At 43.6% G+C, this 15,424-nt stretch overlaps 1 protein-coding gene across 2 annotated transcripts; it reads right to left on the bottom strand.

Annotated features, from left to right (window-relative positions):
- Nucleotides 1-9,129: 9,129 nt before the first annotated feature.
- On the bottom strand, nucleotides 9,130-14,415 carry mmaa (metabolism of cobalamin associated A). 2 transcript variants are annotated; one of them, XM_086034766.1, is made up of 7 exons: nucleotides 14,334-14,415; nucleotides 13,676-14,026; nucleotides 13,022-13,144; nucleotides 12,116-12,286; nucleotides 11,729-11,814; nucleotides 11,509-11,658; nucleotides 9,130-10,545 (listed from the first exon to the last, which is right to left on the bottom strand). In XM_086034766.1, the coding sequence occupies exons 2-7, from the start codon at nucleotides 14,019-14,021 to the stop codon at nucleotides 10,255-10,257; spliced, it is 1,167 nt and encodes a 388-aa protein (XP_085890892.1). In that variant the 5' UTR covers nucleotides 14,022-14,026; nucleotides 14,334-14,415; the 3' UTR covers nucleotides 9,130-10,254. The 2 variants fall into 2 exon arrangements, with proteins under 2 accessions (XP_085890892.1, XP_085890893.1); XM_086034767.1 differs by lacking the exon at nucleotides 14,334-14,415 and adding an exon at nucleotides 14,104-14,327.
- Between the last annotated feature and the right edge of the window lie 1,009 nt (nucleotides 14,416-15,424).

Here is a 15,424-nt window from a genome sequence, read left to right on the forward strand (position 1 = left end):
AGAAAAGGGCGGGAAGATACCGCCCCCGAAAGCGGAATTTTATTTTAAACGGGCTTCAGTTTGCGTATCCGTCTACCAACTTCGACCAACTTCAACTAGCGATATCTGAAACGAACGACTCACCGCGGCATGGAAGACTCACCGCGGCCGGACTAAATATGTCTCCTTTTAGGACCCAGAAGCTGTCAAAAAGCCTCGGCCGCGGCCAACGGGAAATGAAAACATTGCCGCGGCCATTGAAGCCTCGCTGTGAAAATAGATGAATACAAAGATGAAAAAAAATGAGCTTCTGATTATGCTTAGTCCGTCTATTTTCTAAGTTTCCCGCCTATCGTTTATCGCCTGCAAAATGGGCGTCCTTTATAGGCAGATAGACGAACCTGTCCGTCACATAGGAGGAATGCCCAGCTCTGGTGATCCCTCTGTTTACAGGAAACACATGCCATTTTTTTTTATATAAAACTATAATCATGCCCAAATATGGACATTATAACATGCTCCTAACATCCGTCACGTTTTTGTAGGTGTAAACCACAGGATTTACAGAGGCTGACATTCAAGAACGATTCCGCAATAGGGTGAGCTGAAAGTACTGTATTTCCTGTTTTCAATCGTTCTCTTTTGTTAAATTTAGTGTCAAACCAAATAATGTGCCACCATCTACTGGACAACATTGGAATTACACCCAAAATGAACAGGAGGAAAAATAAAATAGTTCTAATTGTTTTTCTGCAGAGAGGAGGGGGGGGGGGCTGTTTACTGTACACAGAACAACAACACAGGAAAAGAAATGGAATCACTTTATAAGCAGCACCTTTTGTGACGTCCAAAATACTTGCAACATAGCAACAATCGCTTTCAACACAATGGGGGCAAAGGAAGTGAGAAAACATCTTGGTCATGTCTGTTCCTACAAAAAAAGTGACACCCTGTTCCCTGCGTTGCCAAATTTCCTTCCAAACTGCCACTGTCCTGCCTACGTCACTGTTCTCATGCTACCTCCAGACTTTGCCCCGCCATTTAATGCCTGCTGCGCCTCGTGGGTGAAACGTCTCTCAGCAGGGGCTCAACAGCAATCTGATTCACAAATCACAGCAGGGGGAGGACGATGTGTGGGGGAGTTGACGCTATAAAAGGGTCCAAAGCAGGGGGAGGAGGGAGGGGTGACTAGGACACCGGTCAGCCAACAAGATGGCTGTTACCATGGCGATGACCTGACTACCTAATTCCCCCCACGACATGGTGTGTTTGAACTGACATAATTCGTGTTTGGTTTTTTTTTAAGGAAAAAGAGGAGAGTGTTTATTGCTTGAAGTGGTTGCCACACCTGGTGACTTTTTTTTTTCCTCCCGATGATAATTTCAGCGACTGTTCTCACCGCACCTCTGGCCTGTTTCAACTGTCATAAAATCGCAGTTATTGTCGTTTTTTTTTCCTGATGGGAAAAAGGGAGGAGTCTCCGAGGGAAGTGTTCATTTTTTTCAAGTGGATGATGTATCTGTGATTTTTTTCCAAAGGCACAATTTCACAGCGCCCCCCCTGGCATATATATGAACAAACACAAAGTTAATAGAGAGGTGCCTTGAGATGCGAGTAACTCGGCTTGCAGGTTTTTCAAGACACGAGCCGTCATTTGACAGATTTTATTATTTTATTTTTTTGCTTTACAAACGCCGTAGTTTGCAGTGAACTCAATTCAACTCACTTCACAAGAAGCAGCAGTTTGGCAAATTGTAAAAATGTCATTAAAAAGAGGCTTCACGCTGTTTGTCACCACTCCCAGTTCAAGTTTACTGTCACATTAAGCAGAAAGCCTTCTCGAACTGGGCTTGGCGCACCTTTAGCCGACAATAGTTACCATATCGTTATATTACCTATAGTATATCATTTATTTCTTGATAGAAACAAGGTAGACTTCTACTTGAGGGAGCATTTAATTTCTTCAAGTGGATGACACAGATAGACCCGTCCCCCCCCCACCACCACCACCACCACTACCCCGACGACTGTGCTCGGCCCACCCCGGCAACTTCCAGCAGAGATTAACGGAAGACTACGAGGTCAAGACCAAACTAATCAAGCTTCTCATTTTCCCGTCGCTGACTAATGAAGTAGAATGCCGACTCCCTCAGCTGATCTCCCCCCTGCCCCCGCGCACCTCACCGACGCGGATCCCACGGCAGCCAATCCCAACGCAAACGGAATTATTACTCATAGATGTGCCTCTAAATCCTTTAAGAAAACTCCAAAACAGGCGAGTTTCAAGTTGGATACACTGCAAGCAGCGACTGCTGCGCCTGATGATCCTGCTAATGATTTCATTAACGCTAAGCGAATCAGCCATCTTCCATCAATTAAAGGAAAAGCTGCACACTCATCCATCTTCCAATCAGGAATCGCTTCATCCGTCCTCATTTGAAGCAGAGTCTCGCTCTTGTAAATTAAACGCTATCCAGCCGTGGCTTTCCCTCACGTTTAGATTCTTGTCTTCGGGAAGGGAGAAACAATTGTTTCACACTGACTTAGTCTTATCTCAGTGTCCCTAATAAATTGGCAAGAGACCCACAAATCTGTTTGGCGCCATCTGCTGGAATGCGAGAGAAACACTGTCTTTCCCGCCAAGTTTTCGCAACAACAAATGACGTCAAACACAGGCTGGGCTAGGAAGGTACATGACCATATTGCGGTACTTACGATATTTTCACAATAATGTATTGCAAGTTGGTCCACAATTTGCATCATATCAACCACTCTTTACAGGATAAGCGGTTCGGAAGATGAAATTCTCACGAAGGGAAAAGCCATGCTAATTGCTAAGATAAGCTAATATTGAAACGGACACCGGAATTAAGTGCTTGGGTGATCGAGTAGTCTTGTCACAGACATCTAGCTGGAGCCGTGTTTAATGAAGTGGAGAACATCCAACTTTGAACAGAAAAATAGCAGGCAAATTAAGTGTCTGGACTCTTGAATGAAAATCTACTCGCTAAACACTACTGAAGCAGAAATGAATGAATGAATACAGTACGCCATACTTCAGTCACGAGGAGGGGCCTATAAGGTGAAACTGTTATAGTTCCAATATCATCTAGTTTCGCAAAGTTAGTACACAATTCTCACCCCTGGTAAATATATTGCCATAGTTACAATATTTTATTGGATGGTATTGTATTGGAATTGTGATTGTGAGTTACTCCTCCGCAATTCCGCCCCCTAGTTACTGTACATTGATACTGTTGTACTTCTGATATTCCATTGCAAGTTTTCTTGGCAATTCTCCCCCTCCAAGTGTTATTATATTCCTAACGTTTTGGTTACAATATCATGACATCTTATCGCAAATTGTCCCTCTGCGATTCCCGGCCATAGTTGTTAGAATGACAGTGTCGTAGTTAAGATATCATCCTGCCTCTCCTGGAGAGGAGTTCATACGGCCAACAGGCGACACCTGTGCTTCCCCCCCAGTCGTGCCAGCGAAGGCCAACGTCTGGCCGACAGTTGGCGGGGCCAGCGGTGCGCCCGGCTTCAGAGCGTCTGGCGCAGATGAGTCGCCCATCTGCCTGACGCGTTCGCCGCTGCCCCGGCTTGTCCGGCGAGGACAGAAATGTGTCGCGCCGCCCTGGCAGAGCGCCTCCGAAATGTCGACCTGGTGTGACAAAACCCGAGCTGGCCCCACCGCCCTTTTTGCAGCGCTGCTGGCGGCTGCCCGGGATCAAACGGAGAGCCAGGCACATGCCATGGTTAGCAACAACCTGTGATGGACTACCGGGGAGATATGATCTTGTCCTGGGTTAAGAGGACGCCTGGATGACAGAACTGGCAATTAACTAAACAGCTGCCATACCATAGCCCGGCCGTCCCACCCGACTAGTTTCACGTAAAGCAGATTTTTGGAGGCCGCAGGATTAAAATAAATGATTAAAAATACAACTCATCATGATTATGCTGAATGCACAGAGAACCCCTTTTTATCAGTAGATTTTAGACCAGGGGTGTCCAACTCCCATCCTTGGGGGCCCCTATGCAGCATGTTTTAGAAGTCTTCCTCCTCCAACACACCTGATTCAAATGATCCGGATTGTTATGAGGCTTCTGCAAAGCTTGCTGATGAGCTGATCATTTGAGTCAGTTGTGTTGCAGGAGGGAGACATCTAAAATGCTGGATAGGGGCCCTCGAGGACTGGTGGTGGACACCCGTTTTAGACCAATCCGCGATCTGAAAATCTGAAAAATAGAGATATAGAATTTTTTTTTTTTTTACCCTCCCCACACATTTAAACTTGTTAACACACACTTGTCAAGCACATTCAAACGTATTTGATAAGGATCTCTCCGCTAAAGACGATTGATACGATTCTCGATACACGACGTGTGTTACTTATGTCCAGTCCACTTGATTTTGGTCTCCGTCATCGCTTCACAAAGATAGAATGTTAGAAACGTAGGACTGCTTATATAATATAGTCTCTTAAGTGCTTGTTTTCTTGGAATTTGGACGCTCTTCTTCTGCCTCATCATTTAGCCTTTTCACCTTTCTCCAAAAGATATTTGTTTCTTAGTTCATTTTGCTAGATTATAGGCTTACTTTTTTTTTTTTTTTCTAATAATGTATCACATGACGGATACAAGTGCTTAGACATTCCTGATTTTCCAAATAAAACTTATTTCCGATTGATGTCAATAAAATCTTTTTTGCTTAGTGTCTCTACGGCCCGGTAAGAAATGGTTCATGAACCGGTTCCAATCTGCGGGGATGCTGCCGTCAGCCGTTTTACTCATACTACAACGTCAACACCTCCCTCTTGTTAAGTTGTGCGTCAAATCAACCAAACGCACGAATCGAGTTGCAACCGCAGCGGAGGTGGTTGTGATGATTGAAATCAATTCAACTTTGCATCTTGTCATGTGTAAAAAAGGTCAAAGCAAATTGACTTGTAGGACAAACACATATTTCCTGTGTGATCTATTTCCTGTCAGTGCGGCAAGCTGTGCAAGCTTATAAACAAGTAGGCCAGTAATCGAAAGCCACCACCTTCACCGTACCAACCAAAATTACCGGCGTTACTGACAGGTTTGACGAATAGCGTTTAGTTAGAAACACTCATTCTCATACTGAGGTGAGGATTTTTTTTTTGTCCACTAAAAAAAAAAAAAAAAAAAAAAAAACAACATAGCTATGCCCAGATATGTTAAGTTTTGAAAAGGGGCTTCAGGCTCCATCTGAGGTTGTAAGAGGTTGGGAGGGGGCGGGGGGGGGGGGGGCGACAGGCAGACCCGCACATTAGCTGGCGAGTGTATGTCCCAGTGTTACCTGTCATAACAGGCACCAGTGCGACCAGGCCACTGGGCAGCCAGAAATAATAGAGAGTGGCAAGAGGGCAATGAGGGGTCGCGCACAGCAGCGGAGGAGGTGGGGGTGGCGGAGGAGGAAGGGGGGGGGCTCCAAGGGACACATGACAGGAGGATAAAGACGGCGGCTTGGAAGGGATGCGACGGGTTGGAGGAAGGTTAGCAACAGAAGAGCAAAATCAAAGCTGCCAGACGTTTGGTCAAGCTCTGACCTCGTCGGGCTTGCTTGTTCGAATTTCCCGTTTTCTGGCCAGTCGGGCTGCTCAGTCTACACGCAGTGACAAAAACGTAAATGTTTCACAATTTTGCGTCGGTTCAAATTCCAAAAAGATTTGCAGAGTTTAAGGGATCTCAAGTCAAACTACTGCGGCCACAGGTAATGACCCCAAAAAATCTTGTTTTAAATCAGGCATTGCCAATACATGGTCCAATTTTGGCAGTAATCCGACAAAAATCCCTCAATTAAAAATGGTCGCTTCAAACCAACACGGCAGTCTCACTGTTCGAAAGCCTTTTCTCACCGATCTACTCATGATAAACATGTCGACCAAATTTCACGTTGCCAAGAGGCTGGCTTGGAGGTTTGACTTCACAAAAAGAGGTAGAATAAAGCGCAAGGTTCACCAACCAAACTGTGCTTCTTTTGCAACCCGGGCTATTGGAGGAACGGGGGTCTTGGCCACAATTAAAACAGCGGATTAAGACGTGATTGCCTTTCATGTCCTGAGGAGGCGCTCCGCCGCCATGATGAGCGCTGCCATTAACATGACTGCCGCGAGGCTGCCACAAGCAATGCCAAAGGGTGTTAAAAAGTAATGAGAACATCATCAAGCTTAATGTCTTGTACCAGGACCGGCATTATATTTTATAATAACTATTGTGACAGACCGTGGGCTGCCAGTGGCACAAAAGGGAAACATTGAGTTGGCGATAACCCTTACCCACCAATTCTGAGCAGACTTCTGTATGCCGCGTGGCGCCCGAGCGGCTGGATTTCATTAATTGAGCGCTGGCAGCGTTGTCGGAAGGGGTGAGTCACTGCCGTCCACTTCGATATCATCTCGTAACCATAACTACAAATAATTATACACTCAAATCCGTTACCCGGGGTCAATCAAGCTCCCCAATCAGTTCTCAAGTCCAATTACCAGCGCCGAGGCTCGCTACGCGCCTTCTTGCCGAAGGGCCAGCCCCGGTAAATTACACACAGCAAACGGCAGCGGCGTGGGGCGGGTAATTGAGCGGAGGAACACGCTGCTGACTACCTGCAGCGTCATCATCTTAACAGAACTAGCGCTCGCAGACACACATCCTGATACTCAGTCCATCGCCGTAGCTTGTACACAAACGCGCGTTGACATGAATTGTATGCATTTAAACAGCTGCATAGGGGAAAGACTTATGGCCGGAATGTCAAATCCCAGAAAAAGATTGCAGCTTCACCAACACCCTTTGATGAAAACTCAACACTTGCAACTCATTCTGAATGCTGCAGCTCGGCTTATGGCCAGAACAAAGAGATCGGAGTATATCGCTCCAGTTCAAAATGCTTCATATTGGCTCCCAGACAGCTATAGAATAGACTTAAGTTCTGGTACTGGTCTGTAAATCACTGAATGGTCATGAAATATAAGCCCAGTAGGGCTCTGAAGTCTGGAGTCAATTAGTGGAGCCTATAGGGGGAGTGTGCGAGTGGTAGTTTGTCGAAGTCGGTAGTTGGAAACGCTAACGAAAGCCCGTTTAAAATCATAGGCGGAGCGGCCAATAGGCGATTACTATTTTTTCCGGACGGACAAAAAGGTGGACAGATGGACAGCGGAAGGGTACCCCGGCTGTAGGTGGACATAAACGGACCGCAATTGTTTTCATAAAATACCCTGGAAAAGGTCCAAATCCCAGAAAAATCGCAACATCGAAACAAAAAGGCCAACTACGTGTGCATTTCACAGCATAGATTGGTGGCGGGTGATATTTTCTATCACTGGGGTTCTAGAACAAATCTTTGCCAACAATCCCCACCCACGTCAAGTAATGAAAACTAGGACATTTTGCAATTTAGCTTCGGCCATTTGTCTTGTATACCCAGTTCAAACTTAGTGGCGATTGGGCAAATTTCCGAGGAGGAGATGGATCATATACGACTGCTGAAAATGCGAAAACTGTAGAAAAATTGGACTATTGAACCAAAATGGAGGACTATTTGTGCGTTTCACAAGGTAGGTTCAATTTCATACATCCGATAATGATGAACATGCGTGCAAGACTCGGTGTCAATTGGACGCAGTGGTAGCAAGCGATATTGTCCAAAAGTGTTCGGTAAGCTCTGAACGCCACAATACACCCCTTATGGACCGTGGCTTTTTGGTATGTGTGTGCGCGTGGCTGCGTATCAAACTAAATAACATCAAAAGAGTAAAAAAGTCATTTCTTAGTCTTTGTTAGCCATTTGCAAAATGTTGCGCTTGTACGCTACGTTCACTCACATCGCGTGCCTTTCATTTCCAGGGGGGCCGAGCCCCTCTGTCCAGAAAACCTAGTGACCCTCCTGGCATCCTGATATTTTCCTTTCCACTTGCACATCTACAGAGTGCGTTTATACATGCAAGTCCACAGCTGCAGCAGTGGCAAAAGTGTGCCTTTGTATCATGGTAATAGCAGAGATGGGTCGCCTGGTCTAATGAATCCATCTGCATTCATCAGGCATCCTGGTCAACGCGCGCTCTGTCGTCAAACCCACAGGAGTCCGTTCAAGACAGTGGATGGGGGTTGTGAATTTGCAGACGAGATTTGCTCTTTTAGAAAAGAAAGGCTATATTATAAGAGTGATTGATTATATGATTCACCTCTTATTGACCCAAATAGTGGAAGGATTGAGCTGGGCGGCAGGGAAGCGCCAGTATTTGGGACGTTGGAGCCATATGCGCATGAGTGGAACTAAGGTGACCTCTAGTGGCAAAAAGATGATACTGGCTAAACATGAACATGAACATGAACAAGCAGGTGCTGGGTTACAAATTCCAATCCAGGCCGATTTTGCTTCAAGATTTTTTTCTGGAAATTAGTCTTTTCAGGGTATTTATAGGCTTACGTATCATATTATATAGAGCAGGAACCTCCCAATCGGTAGACCCCAAATGTGTTACAATTTCAGCAAAACCAAAATGTTCTGAGTTTTGAATTCTGAATTCGAACTGAATTCACTGACAGCCGAGGCTGGCTTCAAATCATGGAAATGGGGATTTTTTTTTTTTTCCTGAGACTTGTGACTATAACTGAAATTCCTGAAAAACATAAAACACAGTGGGGACGTGCAGACCGCTCTAGTTACACTTTGAAAGAAGGGTGTTTTTTTTCCTAAATACACCCAGTAAGTTGAGGTCCCCACCCGGCTTCTGACACTTACATTTTTATATTTCGCCGGACCAGCATACTAAGGAAAACAACCAATTAAAAATACAACTCTCTATTGTGCTATTACAATGAATATAGTTTTAATTAATGTGAGACCGGATCCGTTAATTTGTGGCAAAGCAGTTCTGGATTTCTCAATTTTTAAAAATGTAAAAAAAAAATTAAAAACTCCAATGCCAAATAAGAGCATGTTCAAAGCAATTGCAGGTGACCGTCGTTAATACGTTTGACGTATATTGTAAGTGCAATGTTCAAGTGTTTTTTTCCAAGTTTATATGGACAATGTACTCGAGTCTTGCGGGTGGCAGTAACGTGAATTCTGAGGTTTTTGTTTGAAGGCAGCAAAAAGTATTGCACTGATTCAGTAACTCGGATATGTTGTGTGGCAAAATGTCCCACTGAGACCACAATTTTAATCATTTCTACCGTTTGTATGATAGTGATTTTTAACAATCTTCTAACTAAAAGTGATTGTGCAAACCAACACAGGAATACACTACGCAGCAAAACAAGAAAGATTTTGGGCTTCTGCAAGTTTTAGAGGACAATTTAATTTGACCTTTTCTGAACTTTTGAATGCACAACTGTTTAATGTTTTAGTTCTTTTTGCACACTCACTGTAAGGAAATGAATGGCCTAATATGCAACAGGTGGTAATGACCTTTTCTTTTTTGATGGCACTCCAAAACAGGCAAAAATCACACTGCAATATTATTGGCTGCTTGCAGAGTTCACTTAACAGGCCACTCCTTTGAAGTTAACTGCAAGAGGCCAGCCACATTTTCTCTCTCCTTCTCTGCTGAGTAGAGGGGAGGGTTGAGCAGTTAGACAAGGAGATGAGAGGCGGGGAGAAGAGGAGAGCGAGAGAAACTGACTTTTGCTGTCAATTAATGGGCATTGTCCTATAAATAAATGTAAAAATAAGGTGCCAGCGGGTACTAGTTAGCCAAAACAAAAACAAAATGAGTAGCGGGGCAGTTCTAAAAAATAGCTCACCAGTGATGGAACAACTGTGACTTATTCAGAAGAATTACACCAGAAGACAAATGTTAATATTTATTTTAAAGTAACATGATTATGTTTCTTAATGTACAGTACATTCATAATGTTGCTTAAAAATAGATTGTGGTCAATGGAAAATGATGCTTTTAGAATCTAATATCGGGCCATGACTATTTGTGTATGTTGCTGCTCAGATTCATGTTGGAGGGGAGCAAGTTGTACATTCAATTGTACAGAAGGTCAAATTTGAGGTATGCCCTACAGGATTTTAAGTTCATCATGAAGTTTCCCCCAAAAGCCCGCTTGCCCTAACCTTCTGTGCGTAGTGTATTTTAAGTGTCATTGACAAGTTTTTCCATTGAAATTGTTGATGATTGTCCAAGTTTCCATCTCCAAATATGAGCGTCCTCCATTTGGATAGGTTGTCAAGTTTTGAAAAGTTCCATTGCACAAGGTCCCCCTGCTGGACAAAGCCAGCCGTCCCTCTACTGACTACAAGGCCGATGCGAGAAAGGCTTTGAGGAGCAGGTCAGACGCCAGACCAGGGGAGATTGTCCCCTGGGTGACTCTTTCCTCTAGGCGAGGCAGGGCCTCCTGGACTGCGGGGTGATGCCGGAAGTGAGCGAGGACGTTCTCCTGGATCAGGGTCCACATCCACACCTTTTGCTGGGCCCGGCGGCGGCCCTGCAGTTCACCGCTAGCCAACATGGCCTGCTGGTATGACTGCATCTCGGCCCAGACCTCCGAGATGCCCTCAACGCTGTGCGAGGAAGCGCGGACCACCTGAAGATAAGAGGAGTCGGGGGACGGCCGCGTGAAATCATAGCGGATTCCAAAATCATGGCAGATGTGTGGAGTGTTCCGCCTGCTGTCTCAAAAAGATGTACGATGAGACTTATCGTTCATTGTTGTAACTTTACGTGATTCCGCTTTACTAAATATATTGTACTCACTTTTTGGGTCTTGTCAAAGTAAAAACACTTAGCTTGGAGTCCAGTAATTAGCCCTGTTGACATTTGTTTAGATTCAGAATTGAGGAATGGATAATTAACCCAGACTGTAAGATGACTCAGGCATTTACAGAAATGTCACTAAACCCTTAGTTTGACGTTTTTTGAGGTATAATGGTACGTCAAAAAATGAAATCACCGTTGGTCTCATACCTTGGTTTTAAGGTCACGGTTTAGTTCACTTTAGGACAATAAAGGAACACAAAATGAAAAATGCTTTTCTTTTGTGTTATCAGGAACCCACTTTCTGACATTTAAAAGATATCAACAGTTATTAAATAGACCAAATAAAGTACACAAGAAAATCAAAATAGAGGTTTAACTCATTCATTGCCATTGACGTATTTATTTGTCTTTTCACAGTGAAGACATTCAATCCCAGGAACTTATTTATATATATTTTTTCCAAATTTTTTCAAATGCTAGGGTAAAAGAGGCTCTGAAAATGCCTGGCAGTGAATGTGTTAATATATAACAGATTCAATGTTGGTCTTTTTGTTACTTATGTGGTACATGAACTCATTGGTTGCCAGTTTTGAAAGCAGATTTCTCCTTTCATTGGTGAGTTTCACCAAAAACACCGGTTTGTGACCAAAAAGCGGCAAAAATTACCACTATCCAGAGTTTAAGCTTCTCTGTATTTGTTTACGAAATAGACGGGCACGAGAAGTTGCACATTCTCTCCCTTAACTAATACGTTTGAGGTGGGAGCTCCGAGAACGAATGTACCACTCACCTTGGGGTTCCAAGACTTGGACTGCCTCCGGAGCAGCTTCATAGCACTGGTGTATTCGGCCTGGATCCTCCTGGCTGGCACCACCAGGTCTCCGTCCGACTTGGTCACCACCACCAGGTCGGCCCTCTCGATGATGCCCCTCTTGATGCCCTTCATATTGAACCATCCTTTAGATCCGTAAAAGCTAATAAGTACGCTCGAGACAACAGTAGAATAATACCTGCAGTTCATCGCCCCCTGCTGGCGGAATCAGCAACACAAACATGTCAACCATGTCCGCGACTGCAAACTCGGACTGGCCGACACCTGACAAAAAACAAAACACATTTGATGACGTACATACATTTTGAATGCAATGAACATCTGGAGACAAATATGCCGATAATCGTGCCTAATTTGAGTTTTCTTGAAAGATTATTTCGAGCGAATATCTGTGCTGTGGGGTATATTGAGAGTAAGTTTTCCACCAAGACATAACGCCACTGACTGAAATGCCATGAAATGGAACACTAGCCAATTACGAGAAAGCCACCTGAAGCTGGCACTGTTATCGGACAAATAGAGAAGCAGCCGCTTCTGTTGACCATTTATATACTGCATGCCGTACCCACAGTCTCCACGATGACGACGTCGTAACCTGCTCCCTCGCAGAGGACAATGGCTTCGTTGGTTGTCCTGGTGACACCGCCAAGCGTCCCCGACGTGGGCGACGGTCGGATGAAGGCGTTCATGTCACGGGAGAGCTCGGTCATGCGGGTCTTGTCACCCATCAGGGAACCTGTAAATAGGAAGTGAACAAGAATCACTCCTTGGCTGGTCTTAATTGTTAATCAGATATTTTGTTTTTAATAGAGGTGCAATGATTAATCGACGACAATCAATTATCAAATGAATGGATGATTATTTTGATAATCGATTTCTCATTTGAGCAGTGATTCCCAACTTTATTTCGTGAAATTCTCAAATTTATTTGGATTAATATTGCATTTGTGGAATATTAAATAAGCAGCAAATTCAGACATCTCAGGGGGTGGCCATTTTGCCACTTGTTGTCGACTGTAAATGATATCACAGTTGCTCTGGGCTCAGGTAACAACCAATTACAGCTCAGCTTGTGAACGTCACAAGCTCAAACTCAGAAATCGGCTAAAAAAGAATAAATAAATAAGAAGATTTTTGCATTTCTGTTAATTTATTACAAATTAATCTTAAATTCAGCATTTGTTGTTTGTGTTTTATTTTGTACTTAAATTCTCTAATTGCAGAGTGATTGCTCTACCTTTTTTCAGAAATCAATGAAAGGTCTTTCTTTAAAATGATCTGTCATTGGTTTGAAATTGTATGTATCAGTTGTATTAGCGGTGTCGGTTACTTAGTATCGGTGAGTACTAAAGAGTTGAGTAATCGTACTGGTATTGGTATGAAAAAGAGTGGTATCGAGCATCCTTAATCATAACTATAACTACACCTCATCAGAATGTAATGTGTGGACCACATGAGGCTGAGATGTTACCTCCCGTCGTGCAGGAGGACGGGTCAACTGCTAGCACTGACACTTTATGTCCACGTCCCGTCAGGATCTTGCCCACCACTTCAATGAACGTCGACTTCCCAGCTCCTGGAGGACCCGAGAGACCTTTGACAAATTTTGAATAAAAACACAAACGTCTGCTTTTAGAAACATATTGTTAATATATCTTTGTATATACTACATCTCCTTTATATTGGTACAGTGGTTCTTTGATTTACAAGTTTGATTTATTACCTGACCAAAATACTTGTGTGTAAAATCATCTTTTCCCATTGTAATGATTAATGCAATTAATCCATACCACCCCCCCCAAAACACCTACAAATATTCTTGCGACATGTGTTGAAAAGAAAAATAGCACTCTTCAGTGTTGTAATGCAAAATATATACTGAAATTAAAAGTAAAGAATTAAACAGTTTGCGCATCATGATTACGCCAGCATCAAGTAGCTGCAGCCAAGTGATGCGCCTACGTCGCAGCTGTGTTAGTGTACCACTTAGGAACGTAAACAGTAACACAGAATGACTTTTGAAAATGCGCAATGTATGACATTAGCAAGTGTGTCCAATGTCTACCAAACAATAAACAGATGATAGATTGATAATTCAGTGTAAACTACAACCAGCCAGACAGACCTACTCTGAAGGCCACCGGCTTCCCACCATTGCGGCTCTCCTGCTCCCTCCTGTAGGCCAGCACCCACTGTAGCAGCACCTGGGCTAGCTCCTTCTTCCGGGGATGCTGCGTCTCCACTAGTGTGATGGACTCAGCTAAAGAAGCCCGGTGACCTCCAATCAGGCCGGCGTAGAGTTTATTCAGCAGCCTCTGTTCGGTCCCGCTCAGATCTTGGATGTGATGGTTCAAGCCTGTGCTCATAGCCCGCCATTGTTTGCATATGTGGTAGGGCACAGTCTTGGCGTGACAAAGGCAAGAGATTGTGGTGGTGATGTGGTGGAAGAGCGGGGAGTGCAGAAGTCTCATTTTATCTAACAGAGAGGGAAGTTCATGAATTTAAAGTAAAATATAACATGAAACAGAACATACAACCTTTCAATGTACATACGCCATGCAAAGTAGTGAAGTGAAAATCCGGGCACTTTATGACGTCACCATGTTGATTGGTGAAACCATCGCAAGATGTGGCATGTTTTCAGCTTGAAAAACGACACGCGTACCGTGGGAACAATACAGAAAACGCTGGTACCAGTTGGTTTAACCAACAGTAAGATGTTAAATTCGCAAGTCGCCGAAATGTATAAGTTAAGTGAGTGTAAAACCAGACATAAGGCTGACCTCAAGACAAGCGCCATGGAAGTGTTAGGGTCATGTACTTTCTGCTTCCGGTGGTTACGCTTCTGTTTCCGGTGACGTTTCGTACCGCAATTCGACAAACGTTTTTTGTTTTTGTTGTTGTAATTTTATGATTTCCAAAAGGACAAAAATACATATCGTCGCTGTTCTGTGAAAAAACACGTGTGTCCAATTTTGGATGTTTTTTTTTCAATTGTCACGTTAATGCGATGTCTGTAAGCGGAAACACCATTCACATAAAAATAAGAAAATTGGAAAAAATTGACATAAGTGTTTTTCACAGGACATTGACGATATACTAAACGAAACGTGATACGGGTCGTACATTTTAAAAGTAGCTAAAGTATATCGGGCTATATATCAAGAATGTTAGCATACTGTAGCAGCCCAACTGAGCGACATGAAAACGCGGTAACCATCTTAGTAGGGGCAACGTTCCCAAGGGCAGCATTGAAATTAAATCACAACTTGGTAAATTTTCAACCGGTTTTCATGATATATATCTTTTCGTCAACATCAAAGGAATCTGTTTTTTATAGCGGAAATAATATATCAAAATCCCAAGAAACAGTGTTACCAATGAGAGGTTACACCGTTACTGCTCCGGAGTTACTCCCAGTTCCCTCGTGATTGAGTGGCTTGAGTGTAACAGTATGCAGCACAATGCGTAGCCAATCCTAGGTCATTTTGGTTTTCGTGCCATTCATAAACATATAATGCACTGACACTTTGACCTCGCTATGCGTCGCTGTAATCACGCATTCCAAATGGACGTGTCGAGTACATTTGTTGTTCATCATGGGCATAGTATCGGTTCCGGAATAATCTTGCGAAATTGCCAAACGATTACGTTTTTGCACCAACAGGTGGCAACAGAGGCCCACGTTTTTTGGGAATACGGTACTGTATTACATTTTATGTACAGTCCTATAAAAAAGACGAAAGGGGTCTAGATTTTAGGTGTGACCTTTATTGTTCAGTCGAGTATCAAATATTCTTAATCTTTAAGCCACTTTCGCTTTCTAAAGGTTGGTCTCATTAGAAAGCTTTCTAATCACAGAAATAGACAACTT

This window comes from Filicampus tigris, chromosome 6 (genome assembly GCF_054856515.1).
Source record: "Filicampus tigris isolate MCC_2025a chromosome 6, RoL_Ftig_1.0, whole genome shotgun sequence".
In the NCBI taxonomy this organism is placed as follows: domain Eukaryota; kingdom Metazoa; phylum Chordata; class Actinopteri; order Syngnathiformes; family Syngnathidae; genus Filicampus; species Filicampus tigris.